The 19,450-nt window shown below is 38.5% G+C and overlaps 1 protein-coding gene across 1 annotated transcript in view; it reads left to right on the top strand.

Moving 5' to 3' along the window:
• Positions 1–19,450, top strand: part of smc3 (structural maintenance of chromosomes 3) — a 131,397-nt gene that overhangs the window by 19,349 nt on the left and 92,598 nt on the right. Inside the window, exons 2-7 of the mRNA XM_043713100.1 lie at positions 4,018–4,093; positions 11,304–11,342; positions 12,793–12,860; positions 15,716–15,787; positions 17,512–17,591; positions 19,114–19,192. Coding sequence (XP_043569035.1) covers positions 4,018–4,093; positions 11,304–11,342; positions 12,793–12,860; positions 15,716–15,787; positions 17,512–17,591; positions 19,114–19,192 — 414 coding nt within the window. The remainder of the gene's footprint in view (positions 1–4,017; positions 4,094–11,303; positions 11,343–12,792; positions 12,861–15,715; positions 15,788–17,511; positions 17,592–19,113; positions 19,193–19,450) is intronic.

The following is a 19,450-nucleotide window of genomic DNA, read 5'->3' as shown; positions in this document are numbered from 1 at the left end:
TGATCAGTAACTGAAACTCAAGCATCTTTGGTATGTCAGGCTTTGAGTGACGAGCAAACTGAATATTGCCAACCTGGCTGTGTTTATATATTAATGCAATGACTATGGGCAGAGCACATGTTAGAAGCACATGGTTAGAAACGCAGGAAGTCGCAAGTAGGAAGATACAGCTTTTAGCGACCACGAATAGGCGAATACAGGAATGCACACACTTCCAGGAAAATCGCTATAATCACACGTAAAGTGAAGTAGCTAGATCAATGTACTGAGCTGGACGTCCCGTTTCGAGATATAAAACCGGATCTGGCCCTCGGTTTTATTTTTTTCAGGTGTAATTTGCATTGTGCAGTTTGTTCGGATCAATGTCATTCAGTTTGCTTTGATTTGCAGCCTGACTCGATAAAAGCACCAATTTATTTAAGTTGTGTATCAATTTTAATCAACTATTATGGCCAATTCACTTTCCAAAGTGGACTGGATTGGCAGTCACAGCTTGCCAGAATTCAAGTATCTAAAAGCGTTTGCATTTTTTGTGGGACTGGCAAATCACTCCTGCGGTCACATCAGACAAGTCAACTCTGTGCATAAGTAATCGAAATGTTTCAGGCGCTCATCAAACTGCGTCCTTTCATTGGCAAGATTGAACACTTAAAGGACTTGGCATTATGTAAGGCAGGATATGACTCATAATAAATGGATCTCTTTTCCTTAAGCCATTGATAACTGAAGATTCAATTATGCCAAAATGTCTTTTCACTTTTATGTTTTAATACAGATGTCCTTCTGTGGCTGGAATCGGCCAAAGTATGGGACAAACAATTGGCAGAACTCACCTCATGGTGCAATCATCTTTAAGGTTTCAGCTCCAAGATAAGATCTGAGCTTCGAATCCGTTCAAGATTACCTGTCCCTGAAATATAACAAGCTGCCAAGACCCATAACAAATGGTTTTAATAAACCTATAAGTGAAATTAAGAAAAAGGTTTAATGTTAATTTTAAATTTATATTTGAAAATATTTTGGCCACATTAGTTCAGAGTTTTGTTTTGCTAATTTCTCAGCATCTTATCCTACAATATTACTGATTAAATATTTCAGCAATTTTTAGTCCAAGTTTTTGATCAGGCATTTGATCCATGTATCCAATAATTAATATCACTGTGACAAATCTCCCTCTTCCTGTAATAATTACATTTTGTACACTAATAAGGTAATTCCTCATTTAATTCTAGTTTCCTGCACTTTCAATTGTAGCATACGTTTTTGCAATTTTATGAACTATTAATGCATCCTGAAAAATCAACCGCATTTTGGCAAAGTTTTTTAAGTTGTACTCATCAGGACAATTAGCAAGAAATGTCAAAGTAAAGGGGGAACAACATTATGTGTATGTCTATGGAGTGTACGATAAGATAAAAATAAGGAGGACATGCTTTTAAGTTCATAGACCTTCAGACATGATGCATTCTAGCTGAGGGAAGTAAGACTGAAAACTGTATGGGTTACCTGGTCATGATCTTCCAGACCTCTTTCAATATAGTGGGAGGACTGAAGATGTTGTATCTGTTTTTAGACGTTGGGGAGGTGGTGGGGGTAGGGGAGGTGATGGTAGGCAATGCATAAACTCAGAATGAAAAGTCAGTCAGCCTAACATTAATAGTAAGGAAATTATTCAAGACAATAATCCAGTACAAAGTGAACCTGAATTTGGAACAGCATGGTTAAATGAAAGGCAACATGGCTTTTTTAAAATCATATTTGACTAACTTGATTCAGTTCTTTGATGTAGCCAGTGAAAGAGGTGCAGTTGATATTATGAATATGGAAATGTGGAAGATGTTTGACAAGGTATTCAATGGACTTGTTAATAAAAGTAAAGCCCATGGGATTTTAAAAAAAGAAGCCAGCAGAATGAATTCAAAATAAAGGACAGAAAATAGAGAGTAGCAGTGAATACTGATGTTTCAGACTGGAGGAAAGTGTAGCATGATGCTCCCCAGGAGTTGCTATGAGGGCTATTGCTCTTTTTGATGTGTATTAATGACTGGGACGTGGGTAGATGGGGCATAATTTTAAAGTTTGTGCACGATAATCAACTAAAATATGTACTAAGTAATGAGGAAGATAATTACAGGCTTCAGAAGGACGTAAACTAATAAAATGCACAGACACTTGGCAGAAAATATTTAGTGCACAGAGCACAAAGTATTATATTTTGGTAGAAAGAACGAAGAGAGGTGGTGATACAGTTTTAAAGGTGCTCAAAGCAGGGAGACATAGGGCTGCATAAGGTCAAGAAGGCAGATGAATTAAAGCTGATGTGATCCTTGGCTTTATTTGTACAGAAATAGAATAAAAAAAGACATTATACTAAAACGCTAATCACACCTCCATTAATGTATTGTGTTCATTTCTGTTCGGGGTAGGTTCTTTACTCAGCGAGTCGTGAGTTCATGGAATGCCCTGCCAGTAGCAGTGGTGGACTCTCCCTCATTATGGGCATTTAAGTGGGCATTGGATAGGCATATGGAGGATAGTGGGCTAGTGTAGGTTAGGTGGGCTTGGATCGGCGCAACATCGAGGGCCGAAGGGCCTGTACTGCGCTGTATTCTTCTATGAAATGAGTAGTGATTGTGTAGAATGGGCCCTTCCAAGAAATGTGGAGGAAATAAAGTGAAAAATACATGCATTTAATTTCCTTGTGATACCAGCACACTTCTTCATTATTTGGAACCAGGTATGTGGGAGCAAGAAAACTTCAACAAATTGATTGAAACCCTCTCTCACTGCTTACACTGGGCAGTGAATTTCCTCCCCAGGTGGGATCATCCTCCCTTGTTAGACCTCTTAGCACCTCAGTGCTGCAGAAATGAAAAAAAAAATGATATTGAGGAGCTGGTGTTGGACTGAGGTGGATAAAGTTAAAAATCACACAACACCAGGTTATGAAGTATTCGTGCGTTTTATTTCGCTGCAGTTGTAACTTGTCCCTTTTTGTGGAAAGCTGTGATCCTTAAATAGATAGTCTTGTCAGATTTTCTATTTTGCAGGCCAACCTTTCTGGGCAGGCCTTCATTAATAGCCTAATTAAATGGTGAGGTGAGGAGATATTTCCTGCAGCATTTGTTCTTGGCTTCACTTACCATGAACCGCATGTGCACCAGCACCATGGATCAATTCAAGTCCGTTTCGACCATAAGTGCAAGTTTGGGCGAAGATAGAATTTCAACTGGTGACCTATTTGAAAGTTATAGTTCAGTCATACCAGGAAAAATGTGTTAGTGTGAAATTTTGATTATTTTCTTTGTATTAGCAAAGCACTGTGATGAATTTGAACAGTTAGAAATAGCTAGTTTTGATCCCAGGATGCTGTCAGTCCTTTTGCCTGATTTGGAAACTCTTCATAAAGATAGACTTAGGTTTATATAGCACCATTTGCACTGTAAGGATTTCCCGAATAGTTTGCAGTGAATGAAGTATTTTGTGATGAAGGAATTTCAGTGGGCAATTATGTGATCATCTTTTTCATCTGTTAATGAAGAGAGAAATATTTTCTAGGTCACCAGGGATAAATCCTTGCTCTTCAAAATAGTGCTGTGCAATCATTTCTGGTTGTCTATGAGGTAATCAAGGCCTCAGTTTAACATCTTGACTGAAAGATGTCACTTCTGACAGTGCAGTGCACCCAACTTACTGGACTGAATCAGCTTTGACCTTTCTGCTCAAGACCTGAATGAGACTTGAACCTGTAGCATTTTTAAATTTAAAAGGAAAATGTAGTCGGGTTTAAAAAATACACAAAGTATCTCAATTAATCCAAATAATTTATTTCTAACCTCTTTCCCCATTTTGGTCTGGATAATGTTTTTGTTTTCTGCTCTTGGATAGGAATTATGGTAGGATTTTGATGCGAGAAAGTTATTTTCATTGATGAGAGCTGTAGATGTAAAGGTTAAAGTGTGGGATTTAATTTTATAAAACTGAAAGCTAAAGTTACTTCCATTTCTTTTCTTCTAGGTGATTATCCAGGGTTTCCGCAGCTACAGGGATCAAACAATTGTCGATCCTTTCAGCTCCAAGCATAATGTTATAGGTAAGTTTCTGACGATGCGAGTTCAAAAAGGATTTTCCAGAATGCTTGCTTGTCTATGATAAATTTTCTTGTTAACTACTTATTGCTTGGTTGTGTGTTTGTATTGTAAACTCTGATACAAGATGAATCAATTTTCAACTTGTTTACATTGACAAAATTTGAAGTTAATTTGGTTATGATTAAGATTACTTTAGAATATCAATTTTGGGATTGAACTCATTAGATTCTGACTTTAAGATATTCTAAAGATGTTAAGATAAAGTTCACACAAAACAGGACTGGAGTTTCTTGTGGCTGTTAATAAGAATTTTGTCAGTCTGATTTTTGATTGAATTCTTACTGTTTGGTTGCATTCTGTATTAGATGCATAATCTAGATTGCAATTTCTTTGGTTTGAGTGCCAAAAGAAAGCCTTGTCAAGGCCTTTTGATATGTTTAGTCTCCCTGTTCAGAAGTATGTAGGTGATACTTAAGCCCAGGCCGTCCGCCTCTGACAGGGGCACTACCATTGTAATTCTTGAGGTCTCAAATGTTCACCTGGGCTTCTGGATTCCTAGTCCAGTGACATTGTCACTGTCACCATTGTGCTAGTTCCATTTCAATAATAGTACTTGAAAGAGAACAGCTGTTACTTCAATTTTGATGGTAACAACAAAATTTACTGATTATTCATTTTTCTATTTGTGAAGATGTTGATGATGCAGAGTGGTTGCACGTTTGACTGTTCTCCAAAAAGCAGAAAATAGTACAGGGAAAGAATTATATTTTGGGTTAAAGAGCAGGTGTAGAATTAAAGCTGGAGTGATGAGGACTTAACTTTGAGTGTTATTCCCAAACTGAGGTTTTGAACTCTTTCAGTGTCAGGAAGATAAATGTTTAAGTAGTAATGATTGGGAAGATGAAATGCTGGTTTAAAATAGAGCGAATAAAGTTTTTACAGAATAAAGCTGTGTGGTTATTGTTTTAAGTTTGTGTTTTCTGAGACATTGCAGTTAAGGTACTCTGTTGGGGTGTAGAAAAGGGTGTGTTTCTGTATATGTTAACCAATGATTTATATCCATATGAATGTGAAAGTTGAGATGATCTGTACTCTTGCAGTTTCACTGCTTTAGAAGGATTTTATGTATAATCATTTAGCTATTTTAATAATTATTTGTGCTTATTAAGCCTTTCAACTTGGGAGGTAAACCTTTTTGATACCCATTGTTATACTTCACTGAAGACCAATGAAATTGTTTTTCTGTTTTGTGCACTAAATCCTCATTGCTTTCTAGAGTACACTGTCAGTTGTTTCTGTGTTGAATTTTAGTCTTCAGTGGTTCTGTCATTGTTGGACTTTAAATTTACATCATCTATGCCCCTTGGGAAAGATTGATAAGCCTTTCATAGTGGAGAAGTGAAATTTCCCTTGTTCTGAACAGGGATTTAACTGTGACTTGTGTGAATGAGGAATGTAAAAATACGTCATAGAATTAGAGCACAAATCTTGATTTCTGGTTACTAAGTGATCCCATTCAGTGGATACACAATGCAATTGCATTTCTCAATCCGCCCGATAGAAGGTATTAATGAAGAAAGCTCTGACCAAGAATAGCTGTTCTCCTTGAGCTTGAGAACTTCCCTGCTATATAACGAGAGAGAACTTGACTCCCTGATAATGCTTACAATTTAATAAATGAATGCCAGCTGAGAGAAATTTAGTGAGTGAGCAAATAACAATGAAAAATACTGAGAAAACAGAGATGCAGCTGAAGGTTAGAAAAATGTTTGCTTTTTAATTTGTTAGTAGGAATTTTGAGAGAAATCTAACATTGGAGAGAGCAATTTTTCCATGCATACAATTTTTTAAAACATCAAGTAATATGTTTTGATGCGTGATGCAGTCAGAGCACATATTTGTCTGTTTCTGACGATCAATTTGGCCAAGTTGCCAGAGGCTGCAGCTTCGGAGCTGCCAGTCCACATCAAGTAAACTACTGAAACAAAATCACTCCAGGGCTGTGAACTTTGCTGGTTTGACCAGTGTATATATATTATCCTTGAGAAGGTAGTAGTGAGGTGTTTTCTTGAACCTCTGCAGTTCATAAAGTCATACAGTATAGCATGGGCCATTGGGTTTATACTGCAAAACCTATACTACTACCACATGTTTCCCACACTAAGCCCATAATCTTTAATGTTATGACACTTCAAGTGTTCATTCAAGTACTTTTTAAAGGATTGAATTCCAACTGCCATTGATCTGTCAATTTGTCCAGTGCACTCCTCCTGTAACCAAGTACCTTCTTCCTCATTGTTAACCACCTGGCCAAACCTGTGCCACCTGCAAATGTATGTATCATTCCTTCCTCCCCCCCCCCACCACCACCACCCCACACACACACATGTTCCTATCTATATCATTTATGAATATCATAAGCAATAAGAGACCTCTTAGTAATCCCTGTGGATACCACTGCACACTGGGCCGCAGTCACACAAACAACCTTCTCCCATCACCCTCTGAATCCTGTCACTAAGTCAGTTTTGGATACAACTTTCTAACTTGGTGTAGTTATAGCCACAGTGCTCTTAGGGAGGAGTGTCAGGATTTTGCCCCAGTGACAGTGAAGAAATGACAATGAACTTCAAAGTCAGGATTGTGCGTGGCTTGGAAGTGATGGTATCCACTACCCTTGTCTTGTTGAGTTTGGAAAGTGCTGTCCAAGCAACCTTGGTGAATTTCTGCAATCCACCTTGTATATGTAGCAGTGTGTATCTACTAGGTTCTGGTGTTGGAGGGAGTGGATGTTTGTGGACTTGGTGCCAGTCAAGCAGGCTGCTTTGTTTTGGACAGTGTCACATGTCTTAAGTTTGTTTGGAGCTGCACTCATTTAGGCAAGTCCATCAAACTGCTTTTTAAAAATATGCTTATGGGGTGCAAGCCTCCCTGGCTGGGCCAATGTTTATTGCCCACTGCTTATATTCTTGAGAAGGTGACGCGCAGCTTTCTTGAACTACTGCAGTCTCTGAGGAGACTTTTGTCTGAGTGAGAAAGAATGGCTGTATATTTCCAAGTTAAGATGGGGAATATGCAGGTGGTGGGGGTGGTATTCCCCATATATTTGCTACCCTTGTTCTTGTAGATGGTGGTGGTCATAGATTTGGAAGGTGTGGTCATAAAGAATCTTGATTTTCTGCAATGCATCTGTAAATGCTGAAGGAAGTCAGCAGATCGGGAAAGTTTTGTGTAGAGAGAAACTGCTAATATCTAGAGTCTGATGTAACGCTTGTTCAGAACTGAAAGCGGCTGGAAAATGTTGGTTTTTATGTTGTAGACCGAGGGGGGGGGGGCGCGTAAGAGCGAAGGCAACAGATGACGAGGGTGCCCCCCAGTGTGTAAACTATCAGGCGTTGGGTTTAAGGTCAGGGGAACAAATTTACAAAGGAGCTGAAGGGTAATTTTTTTCACACCAGAATGTGTATGAATGAGCTGCCAGAGGAAGTGGTGGAGTCTGATACAGTTACAACATTTAAAAGGCATCTGTGTGGGTATATGAATAGGAAAGGTTTAGAGGGATATGGGCCAAATGCTGTAAATGAGACTAAGTCAGATTGGGATGTTCTGATCGGTGTAGACATGTTGGACCGAAGGGTCTGTTTCCGTGCTCAATGACTCTGGTTTTGTGACTCTACTCTGCACTGCTGCTTTTCAATATGTGTTGTCCATAGATCCCTCAAAGTTGCCACCCAAGTTGATAGAGTTGCTAAGAAGGTGTATGGTATGTTGGCTTTCATTAGCAGAGGGATTGATTTTTAAGAGCCGTGAGGTTAATCTGCAGCTCAAAAGAGCCCTGGTTAGACCACGCTTGGAATATTGCGTTCAGTTTTGGTTGCCTCATAAAGATGTAGAAGCTTGAGAGATGCTGCAGAGGAGATTTACCAGGATGCTGTCTGGACTGGAGGGCTGGTCTTATGAAGAAACGTTGAGGGAGCTAGGGCTATTGGAGCGAAGAAGGATGGGAGGTGACTTGATCGAGGTGTATCAGGTGATGAGGCATAGATAGAGTGGATAGCCAGAGACCTTTTTCTTTTGACAGAAATGTCTATCACGAGGGGGCATAACTTTAAGATGATTGGAGGAAGGCTTAGGGAAGATGTTAGAGGTAGGTCCTTCACTCAGAGTGGTGAATGTGTTGAATGCATTGCCATCGGTGGTAGTACAGTCAGATACATTAGGGACGTTTATGCAAGTATTGGATAGGCACATGGAAGATAGTACGATGAAGGGTATGTAGGTTAGTTTGATCTTAGAGTAGGATAAACAGTCGGCACAACATAGAGGGCTGAAGGACCTGTACTGTGTTGTACTGTTCTATGCTCTATGTTGTAGATGGTGGACAGGCTTTGGAGAGCCATGAAGTGAGTTATTCACTGCATGATCCCTAGCTTCTGACCTACTTTTGTAGCCACAGCATTGATATGACTCGTCCAACTCAGTTTCTGATCAATGGTAACTCCCAGGATATTGATGATGGAGAGCTGTGTGATGGTAGCACCATTGATTTCAAAGGGTAATGGATGGATTCTCTTAGAGATGGTCAGTACTTGCCATTTGAGTGGCATGAATATTACATTCCCCCTGTTATCTCAAACTGGATTTTTGTCTGCGTTTTGCTGCATTGTGAAGTGAACTGCTTCACTATCTGAAAAGTAGTGAATCATGCTGAATATTGTGCAGTTGCCAATGAATGTCCCCACCTCTAAGGTATGATGGAGGGGAGGTCTTTGATGAAGCAGCTAAAGGTGGTTGAGTCTAGGACATTATCTTGAGGAACTCCTGCATTGATCTCTTGGATTTGTTGAATTGACTTGCAGCAACTGCAACCATCTTCCTTTGTGCCAGGTATGACTGCAATCATTGGAGACATTTCTACCTGAATCCCATTTTGCTAGGAGTCCTTGATAGAACATAGAAAATAGAACATAGAAGAATACAGCGCAGTACAGGCCCTTCGGCCCTCGATGTTGCGCCGATCCAAGCCCACCTAACCTACACTAGCCCACTATCCTCCATATGCCTATCCAATGCCCGCTTAAATGTCCATAATGAGGGAGAGTCTTTTCTCCAATGAAAACATCCCCAAGTGCCTCAGCCTTTCCTCATATGATCTTTCTACCATACCAGGCAACATCCTGGTAATCCTCCTCTGCACCCGTTCCAGTGCCTCCCCATCCTTCCTATAGTATGGCGACCAAAACTGCACACAATACTCCAGATGCGGCCGCACCAGAGTCTTATACAACTGCAACATGATCTCAGGACTCCGGAACTCAGTTCCTCTACCAATAAAAGCCAGTACGCCATATGCCTTCTTCACCGCACTATTTACCTGGGTGGCAACTTTCAAAGATCTGCCGTATTTGGTAAAATGCAGCTTTGATACCAACAGAAGTCAATCTCTCCTCAACTCCTAGAGTTTGACTCTTCTGTCCATTTTTAAACTAAGACTGTAATGAGGCAAGAACTGAATGGTCCTAGCAGAACCCAAACTGAGAGTCAGTGAGCAAGTTGTTGCTCAGCACGTGCCGCTTCGTTTAAGCTATGTATGTCCCCTTGCTAACCAGGAGACTGTAAAAGCAAGAGCTGGACAATTACACTGTACACCAGAGGCACTATGGCTCAAACCTGTACCACCAAAAATACACTAAATCTACATTAGTCCCACTTTCCAGCACTAGGCCCATACCTTTGAATATTATGAAAAATGAAGTGCTCGACCCAAGCAATTCTTAAAGGTTTTATGGAACAACCCTTCCAGGCAGTTTTACCATGCGCCTGGGTGAAAGACATTTTTTTCAAGTCTCCTCTAGCCACCTGCGTTTCACCTTTAAAAGTGTGTCCCTTGTAACTGATCCTTCAGCTAAGGGGGATAGCTGTTTTCTATTCACCCTGTCCATTTTCCTCAAAATCTCAAACACCTCTATCAGATCCCCCCCATCAACCTTCTCTACTCTGATTAAAACAACCTGAGCTTATTCAGTTACTTTTTGTAGCTAAGATGTTCCATCCCAGGCAGCACCTTAGTGAATCTTCTCTGCACCCCTCCAATTTAATGACTTCCTTCCTATTGTGCACTGACCAGAATAGCACACAGTACTGCAGTTGTAGCCCAACCAAAGCCTTGTACAGCTCCAGTATAAACTCCCTTTTATAATCTATGCTGTGACTGACCAAGAGAAATGTTCAGTATTGCTTGACTATCCTATTAACCTGTCCTTCCTCCTTCGAAGATCTGTGGGCAAGCATCCCAAAATCCCTCTCTTCCTCATGTCCTACCATTCATTAAATAAAAATACTCCCTTGTCTTGTTACTTCCAAAGTGCATCACCTCCCACTTATATTCTGTCTGCCAGTGATCTGCCCATCTGGCCAATCCATCTATGTCTTTCTGTAATCTAAGATCACGCTCCTCGCTGTCAGCCACCAAGCCAGTTTTCAAGTCTTCTGCAAACTTACTGATCCACCCCATTATATTTCTCATTTGCATCAGTTATATCTATCTCAAACACTTACTGTCTGTTCTTGTAGTGGAATGTTTCTATAGGTGGTTGATGAGCCAATTTACCCTTGTTGTGAATGATTCTGTGATTATCAAGTTCTGGAGTAAACTTGAAATTATCCCAAATGAAGGAACACTATCCACTGTGCCACAAAACCTCATATGTGGTACTTTATTATGCTGATCACTGTTGTGGTCAATTAGAGCATCTAAAGGAATGTATTGAATAATTCTGAGGCAGGTTGTGAGCTATTAATTTTTTTGTTCATAAATCTGAATTGACTGTTCATTTCAATACAATATATGGCAATAATTGTGAACAATTCACTGACAAAATGTAATGAACGTAAATGCATTATTTTGGAATGTAATCAATGTTGTAGAGTTTAAATGCTATTTTGTCTGACTTTTACTTTAGGGAAAAATACTTTAATGGAAAACTGGTTGTGTTTGGCAGAGTTTGCCACTCGTGTGTAAACTGGAGAATGTAGCTTTGTTATTCCAAATTTTTTGCCTTGTTCTGTAATTTGGTCAGTTATTTTTCATGTATATTTTCACTCAACTTTTACTTGTTCTTATGTTTTTGGAATGATAGTTTTTTTTATAGTGAAAGTAGTGGAGAGAGATAATTGTTTTAACAGCATCTAATCATATTTCTTTCTCTTCAGTTGGCCGAAATGGATCTGGAAAGAGTAACTTTTTTTATGGTAAGAGCTGACATTTTTTAATTTCAAGGATATTTTTTAAAATTTCAAAATAATTGATGTCAAGATATAAGTAGATTGATCTTGTACACACTCAAAATGCTCTCCGCTGTAGTTTGAGAATTCATGATATGAATTAAATGTATGTAAAATATTGTATTTAAACTTGAGTTTTGTATTATTGACAATAACCTTTATAAGAAACCGCTTGGTAAAGTAGTGAAGATGAAACTCTTGTTTGCATGTACTAGGGCCATAATTGAATACATGACATTTTAGATCACAGCATGCTGCTATGGAAATTCTCAGTTGAAAGTAAAGTTGAGGGAAAGAATCTTAGAAAAGTAGTTCCTTTTGTTGCTTTTTTTGAATGTACTTGTGTGAAGGCTACAGAATGGTGTTAGCATGAAGAGGAGAAAGTGAGGACTGCAGATGCTGGAGATCAGAGCTGAAAATGTATTGCTGGAAAAGCGCAGCAGGTCAGGCAGCATCCAAGGAACAGGAGAATCGACGTTTCGGGCATAAGCCCTTCTTCAGGAATTAGAACATAGAACATAGAAAAATACAGCGCAGTACAGGCCCTTTGGCCCTCGATGTTGCGCTGATCCAAGCCCACCTAACCTACACTAGCCCACTATCCTCCATATGCCTATCCAATACCCGTTTAAATGCCCATAAAGAGGGAGAGTCCACCACTGCTCTGGCAGGGCATTCCATGAACTCACGACTCGCTGAGTAAAGAATCTACCCCTAACATCTGTCCTATACCTACCACCCCTTAATTTAAAGCTATGCCCCCTCGTAATAGCTGACTCCATTGTATGTAATGAAGACTCCTGTCAGGTTTCTTCAGTCTGGTGAGATTTCTGGAGTTGAGAAAGCATGAAATACTAGTATAAAGCAAATGATAAACAAGATGCCTTCTGTTTTTCAGGCTTTTAAAGTTTTTCAAATGGCAAATATTATAAATTGCTATATGGAAGAACATGCAGGTGGCTACTTGGGTAGTGCTAAAAGTTTATGGAAAATTTTCAGAATTGAAGTTTCATATTTCTGTCCTAGGATTCAGTTTAGATAAATTATTTACAGTAAAAGATGCAGCAATTAGACTTAATTTTAGATTGTACAAGATGAAATTACATTGTTAGGATTGCAAACTTTCAGGTTCTGTTTAGAATCAAGTGAGTACCTACAAAACAGGACTTTTCAACATTCTAATTTCACTTGTATGGTTAATCCTGCAGCTTCTCTTGTACCGTAGCATATTATGATATTTGGTTTGCTGATGCATATTTGATACCAGCCTGAAACTTATTGAAGGTCTATTGTTGCTGGAATATTGAACTGACTCTGTTGCCCTTCATTGAGTAGTAGTGTATCCATTTTGAATAACATTTTTCTCTCTCTCCTCCCACTTTCCATTTTTCCTGATTCTTTTACCTCTCGTTTGCAGCAATTCAGTTTGTGCTTAGTGATGAGTTCAGTCACCTTCGCCCAGAGCAGAGACTTGCTCTACTTCATGTAAGTATTCCTGCCAAAATATTAAAATGACATTCATATCAAATGTATTGTGTTATAACTAACATTATTTTGTTTTGCAGAAATTAATCTACGTGTTTGTTACCTTTAAGTATTGTGAATTATTGTGGGGCACTTGATGGTCCGTGGTGAACCAAAGACTCCAAACACCCAAGAATATAATATGTAGGCTATTTTTATTACCATCAGGAAGGGTAGAATGCATGGAAAGATTTGTTGAAATATGGACGCAAAGTTAGCACTGCTTTTTTCCCCACAAATGCTGTCAGAAGTGCTGAATTTCTGTTTTATACCGATTTTGCTAAACTGATTTGACTGTTAAAGCATTTTTCCAAAGTGTTGAGAAATTGTGTGGAGGAAGTCGTTAGGCTATTTTGTTAAACTTTTCCCAGAAAAAAAAAGTGTATGGTAATGTTTGCTACTGCAGTGAGGGGCACTTACAAGGAAGCACAAGAAGTTGACTGACTGCATTAAAGTGGCGATTTTTTTTTTGCCTGACCAATATCTAAGAGATTTGAACTTTTTGCAAATCCACAGGTCTGGCCTTTGCTATATTGTCGCAAGGCCAGCTGTCGCCTTCCATGTTGAAGGAAATCATGCAGAGATTCGAGCTTAAAACTTTAAGCTATGAAGGCAGTCAAATGGAAAAGAGCAGCTTGGGGTGGTCCTGTCAGGGCAAAGAGAAGTTTCTCTCTGTTCCACCATTCCCTAGTCTTTATGTTAGTCCAGAACTGACTGTCAGGAAACGTATGGATCATGAGTTCCTAATCAGTATAAAGCTCCTTTCTATTCTACTTGGCACACTTCCACAATAGCAGTAGTAAGCATAAGTAACATGGAGTCATTGTAGTATTGATTTTTATGCAGAAATATCATGCCTTTATCAGCTGATGTTTCTAGACTGCAGCAGTTCTAAGATGTATAGGTTTGCAAGAATTTTGATTTCACAAACAAGTTGGATAAAAGGGGATTGCCATTGAAAGTGTTTTGTGAGATTTTGAAATGAAAATTAACTTCATAATCAGTGCTGGCAATGAAAATAATGTTGGGTGCTTATTTGGTTGCGACCAGGTTGAACATTGGATGCCGAATTAACTTCCATATATTTCATAAATATACAGGCAAATAAACATGAGTTAATTACAATACCATCTGGCATTAAATCGTATGATTGTTTGAGATTAGGTGAATAATCCTGCTGTTCTTACTCTTAACATTAGCTAGAGCATTTTGCATATTTTGTTAGGACTTCAATTTTCTGTGTTTCCACCTACTGATGTTTATTTAATTCTGTAGCGTAAGATTGTCAACTAGTTTTGTACTAATCTTAAAACAATTGTTGAATTGGCTGTTTTCAACTTTTGAGCTCATTAATTCCAGAGTCAATACTATATCGATTGAAAGTTACTAATAAATATGTTAAGAATCATTACATAGTTTTATTTGTTTAATCTATTCTCATTATATATAGGTATTCAGGTAGCTCTTCTATAACGCAATGGTTGTGTTCTTGTATGAACCCATGCTACATAAAAATAGCACTTTAAATGTTGACAATGCAATCGCGTTATAGCCAACACACGTTTTTAAAAGTTCAAGCTTTAGAAACAGGATCTATTTGTCAATTGTGTTACAACCAGTTTGAGTTGACGAAATGCATGTTATTAGCAGAATGGCCTGTACGTTTAGCTCAAGAAATGAAGTTAGTTCTGTTTTACAAATGGATAACATGCTCTGACTCCATTCCTCTTTCTGACAGGTGTTATATTTGACTCCGAAATGAGTTTTTAGCCTTGTCTGCACTATTGCTAGTACTGCCTGTTTCCATTCTTGTAACATCACTGAACTCCGTCCCTGCCTCAGCTCATCTGCTGTAACGATTGTTCATGCCTTTGTTACCTGTAGACTTAATTCACTTGACGCACTTATGGCTGGTTTGTATCTCTAAGTTTCAAGTCATTGAAAACTCTGCAGCCTAAGTCGCAATTTGGGTGGCACGGTGGCACAGTGGTTAGCACTGCTGCCTCACAGCGCCAGGGTTCAATTTCGCCTTGGGCAACTGTCAATGTGGAGTTTGCACATTCTCCCAGTGTCTGCGTGGGTTTCCTCCAGGTGCTCCGGTTTCCTCCCACAGTCCAAAGATGTGCAGGTTAGGTGAATTGGCTATGCTAAATTGCCCATAGCGTTAGGTGAAGGGGTAAATGTAGGGGAATGGGTCTGCGTGGGTTGCTCTTCAGAGGGTTGGTGTGGACTTGTTGGGCCGAAGGGCCTGTTTCCACACTGTAGGTAATCTAATCTAATCTAATCTAATTTGCACCAAATGCTAATCATCTGTCATTCCTGTGCTTACTGACTGAAGTTAGCTCCTGGATGAGCATTGTCTTGATTTTAATATTCTCATCCTTGTTTTCATGGCCTCGCCTCTACCTATCTCTAATCTCCACTTTCCTCTGAACTCCTCTGAGATATGTATACAAAATCTAGACCTTGACAAGTCCCAATATTTATTTTTGTTGCTTCTCCATGAGTGGCCATGCCTTCACCTACTTGGACCTCCAAATTCTCCGATTCCATCCCTAAACTGCACTACTTTGCTTTCTTCCTTTAAGACACTCCTTAAAACCTACCTCTTTGACCATGTTCTACCTTAATACTTATATGGCTTCATCTCAATTTTTTGATACCCCTGCAAGGTGCAGGTTTTTAAATGTTATAAGTGCAACATAAATGCAAGTTGTGTATATCATTGAATCCTTTTCTTGTGGACTGACTGTTTCAAAATGACATGTAGTTTCAACTTTCAAGTCTTGTTATCTTTAAATTTTGTTTATTTATAGGAAGGAACTGGACCTCGTGTCATTTCCGCATTTGTCGAAATTATATTTGACAATTCAGACAATAGATTACCTGTAAGTATTTTATCCATTGAGTTAAAAGAATAAATAGTTTACATTAATTTTAATTGTGTGCGTTCCCTGATGATGTGACCTTCCTTCTAGGAGAAAAGAGCCATGATCTGAGAACTGGAGTTTTAGTTTGTAGCTGCTGTCAATGTATTGCGTTTGACAAGTATACGTGGTTCTATTGAAGACAACTTTGACTGTCCTACCTTTTCCCTGTACCCATAAACAGTATTCGGATAGAAATCATCATGCCGTACCATCTTGAATATTCCAGTTGAACCCTCTTTGACTACACTTTCAGGTAGAACACTCCAGACGCACCTATCACTCTGTGAAAGTTTCCACTCATCACATTTGCTGTTTTTGTAAATTACTTCAAATGTGTGCCCTCATTCTCGATTATTTCATGAGCAGGAACATTTTCTCCCAATCTGCTCTCTCCAGACCTGTCATGATTTTGAAAATTTCTGTCAGATCTCCTTTTAGCCTTCTCTGAAAAGAGAACAGTCCAAACCTCTTCAATTTATCTTTGACTGAAGTTTCTCATCTTTGGAACCATGTTTATAAATCTCATCTGCCAAAAAAAAAATTCCTCCGTGGGTTCACATCCTTCTGACAGAGTGGAGCCCCGAACAGTATTCCAGCTAGGTTCTAACAAGTGTCCTGCATAAATTCAGCATCATTTTGCTCTTGTGCTCTATAACCTTATTAATAAAGCAGATGGCTGTTTCCACCTGTCCTGCCACCTTGGTGATCTCTGCATACATTCAAAAAGACCTCTCTGTTTCTCCACATCCTTAAAAATTGCAACCCAAGCTAGGACAAACTTCTTCCTTTTGTGATGCATGATGTCTGATTATATTATAAATATGTGTGTGTGTGTGTATATATATATATATATATACACACACATTTATCTGGATGTTGAATAGTGGCATATAAGGGTATTAATTTTTCTTAAGTGATTGAAAAGAGTAACTAGGTCAGACAGTCTTCCTGTAACACAGATCTACTTCTGTATTGTCAGAGAGCAGGGAGCCCCTGGAGTTGATGGAAAATTGTATTAATGCTGGTAGTTTATTGTTAAATCTTAATCTCCTTCTGAAATGAGCTAGTGGGCTATTTGGCTGTATCAAAGTTTTACAGAAAAGTTGAACCTGGCACTCTGAACCCTGTACACCATCAACCATCGGCAAGGCACAAATCAGGAGTGTGATGGAATAATGTCCACCTGCCTGGAATGGGAGCAGCTCAAACAATACTCAAGAACTTTGATATCATTAGGATTAAGCCACTGATCCTCTACCTAAAGTATTGACTGCTTGCATCTTTAGCGATAGCGACAGCAATGTGAATCATCTATAAGATGCACTGCAGCAATTCTCCAAACTTTGACAGCATCTTCCAAACTCTTAACCTCTATAACCTAGGAGAAGGGCAGCAGATGCATAGGAATACCAGCACCTGCAAGTTTCCCTCCAAGCCATATGTTATCCTGACTTGGTACTGTATTGCTATTCCTTCATTATTGCTGTGGTCAAAAATCTGGAACTCTTCTGAACAGTACTCTGGCTTTATTTACACATCAATTGTAGTGGTTTAACAGTGATACTCAAATTTTGTGCACAAGTAAAGGATAAAAGTTTTGATTATAGACCTAGTTGAGTTATATTTATCAACTTTGAGTTTGAAAAGCTTGAATTATTACAGTTTTTATTTTATTCCTGCAGATCGACAAAGAAGAGGTTTCTCTCCGTCGTGTCATTGGGGCAAAGAAGGATCAATATTTTTTAGACAAGAAAATGGTGACGTAGGTTACTTATTTTTGCTTGCGTACTTTATTCATTTTTGCTATTTTGCAAAATTCTATTCTGTGCACAATACATATAAGGTATGGTACTACAGTGTTATGTTACTTGATTGGTAATTCGGAGTTTCAATCTATAATGAAAGAATCTGAATTTACATCCTGCCATTATGATGTCTTGATTTCAGCTTAAAGTAAGCTGTTACCATTAAACGTGACCGTGAAGCTGTCAGATTGTTGAGACAGAGACTAACTAGTTGACTATGTCCTTTTAGAATAGGAAATTTACTGTGTTATTCTGTGTGTTCTGAATGTAATACCAGTTCCACACCAGTCTGGATGACTCTCAACTGCCCTCTAAAGTAACCTAATAAGCTACCCAGTTATAACAAACAGTTCTTGATGGTTCAAGAAGGCAGTCCGCCACTACCCCTTTGAGGAAACTGGAGATTGACAATTTATTGCCAGTCATGTGTACTTTCTTGAGTGGAAATGTTGGGTGCAAATCCAGAGAGGATAGACTTGTTGATAACATGGCAACTGAAAAGCTCAGATTATGGGAGTTCCTAATGATACATTTATTATACAAGTTGTTATTGGTGGATTCCTGCTGTAATCAGCTATGCCCTAACAACTTATATATGGAAAGTATTATAATGTTAATTGTATAGTAATACAAGTTGCTTATAAAATGTGAAACTAGTGACAGAAATACCAAGGGATGGAAATCTTCACAGGAAGATTAACAGGAAAGTCACCAGAGGACATGTCATTATGAGTAAACACAGAATATTCGAGACTTCAGCAAGTGCGGCAGTATCTGTGGAAAGAGAAACAATTACCTTTTGAGTCTGGTATAACTCTTCTTAAGAACTGAAAAATGTTTGAAAACAGCTTTTTTTTTAATACTTTTGACAGGCAGAGGAGGAACAAGAGAGCAGATGGTATAGAGATCCAATGCAAATAGTGGAGAAGTTTAAAAAATTCATCAAAAGTAATCACTTTGTCTTTTTCATTGTGCCTCTATATACCATCTGCTCTCTTATTTTCCAGCATCTTTCAGATCCAAAGAAAAACCATGCCAGACTTCAAACATTAAAACTTGAAACATGTTTCTTTCTCCACAGATGCTGCCAGAACTGCTGAGTTTGTCCAGCGTTCAATGTTCATTTCAGATTTCCAGCATGTGTAGTACTTGGCCTTTTTACTGACATCATAATGAATGCTTTGTGCGATACTGTGTTACTTGTCTGCTTCCCGATTGGAACAAGAGGCTTACTTTTACCAAAAAATGAAGTATAACATATATAGGAGTTCTATAAAAGAAAATTTAAAATTAAAAGGTTGCAAGTTGTTGCATTGAGAACTAAGTATCCTTATAAGTGTAAGGATTTAATAAATTGGTAAATAAAAATCAGTTTAAAGTATAAGTAATGCCTTTGAATGACGTAGGAATATTTTTGCATACCTTCTGTAGATCCTCAAATAGTTTGTATTATATTTCAATCCTGTTTTTGTTCAATAGGAAAAATGATGTCATGAATCTTTTGGAAAGTGCTGGCTTTTCTCGGAGCAATCCTTACTACATTGTCAAGCAAGGAAAGGTAATTTAGTTTAGAAATACATATGGTATTCCCGAAAATGAAATAAAATAAAATTCTATTGGATTTTCAACTCTATACCGAAGCATTTATTTTAAAGTCTGCTCTTAATTCAAATTGGTATTCAAATAACAATGGTGAAGTTGATAGAGATCTGGGGTTAGTAGGTTTGGTGCTTATAATGTTTGTTCACTGAAAACTGTGGCAGCTAAATAAACATGCTTTCTGGCTCATTTCGATGACTCGAAGTACCTACACACT

This window comes from Chiloscyllium plagiosum, chromosome 22, assembly GCF_004010195.1.
Source record: "Chiloscyllium plagiosum isolate BGI_BamShark_2017 chromosome 22, ASM401019v2, whole genome shotgun sequence".
Taxonomy (NCBI): domain Eukaryota; kingdom Metazoa; phylum Chordata; class Chondrichthyes; order Orectolobiformes; family Hemiscylliidae; genus Chiloscyllium; species Chiloscyllium plagiosum.
Note: the sequence above shows the minus strand (reverse complement) of the source record. Positions and strands in the feature narration are given on the sequence as shown.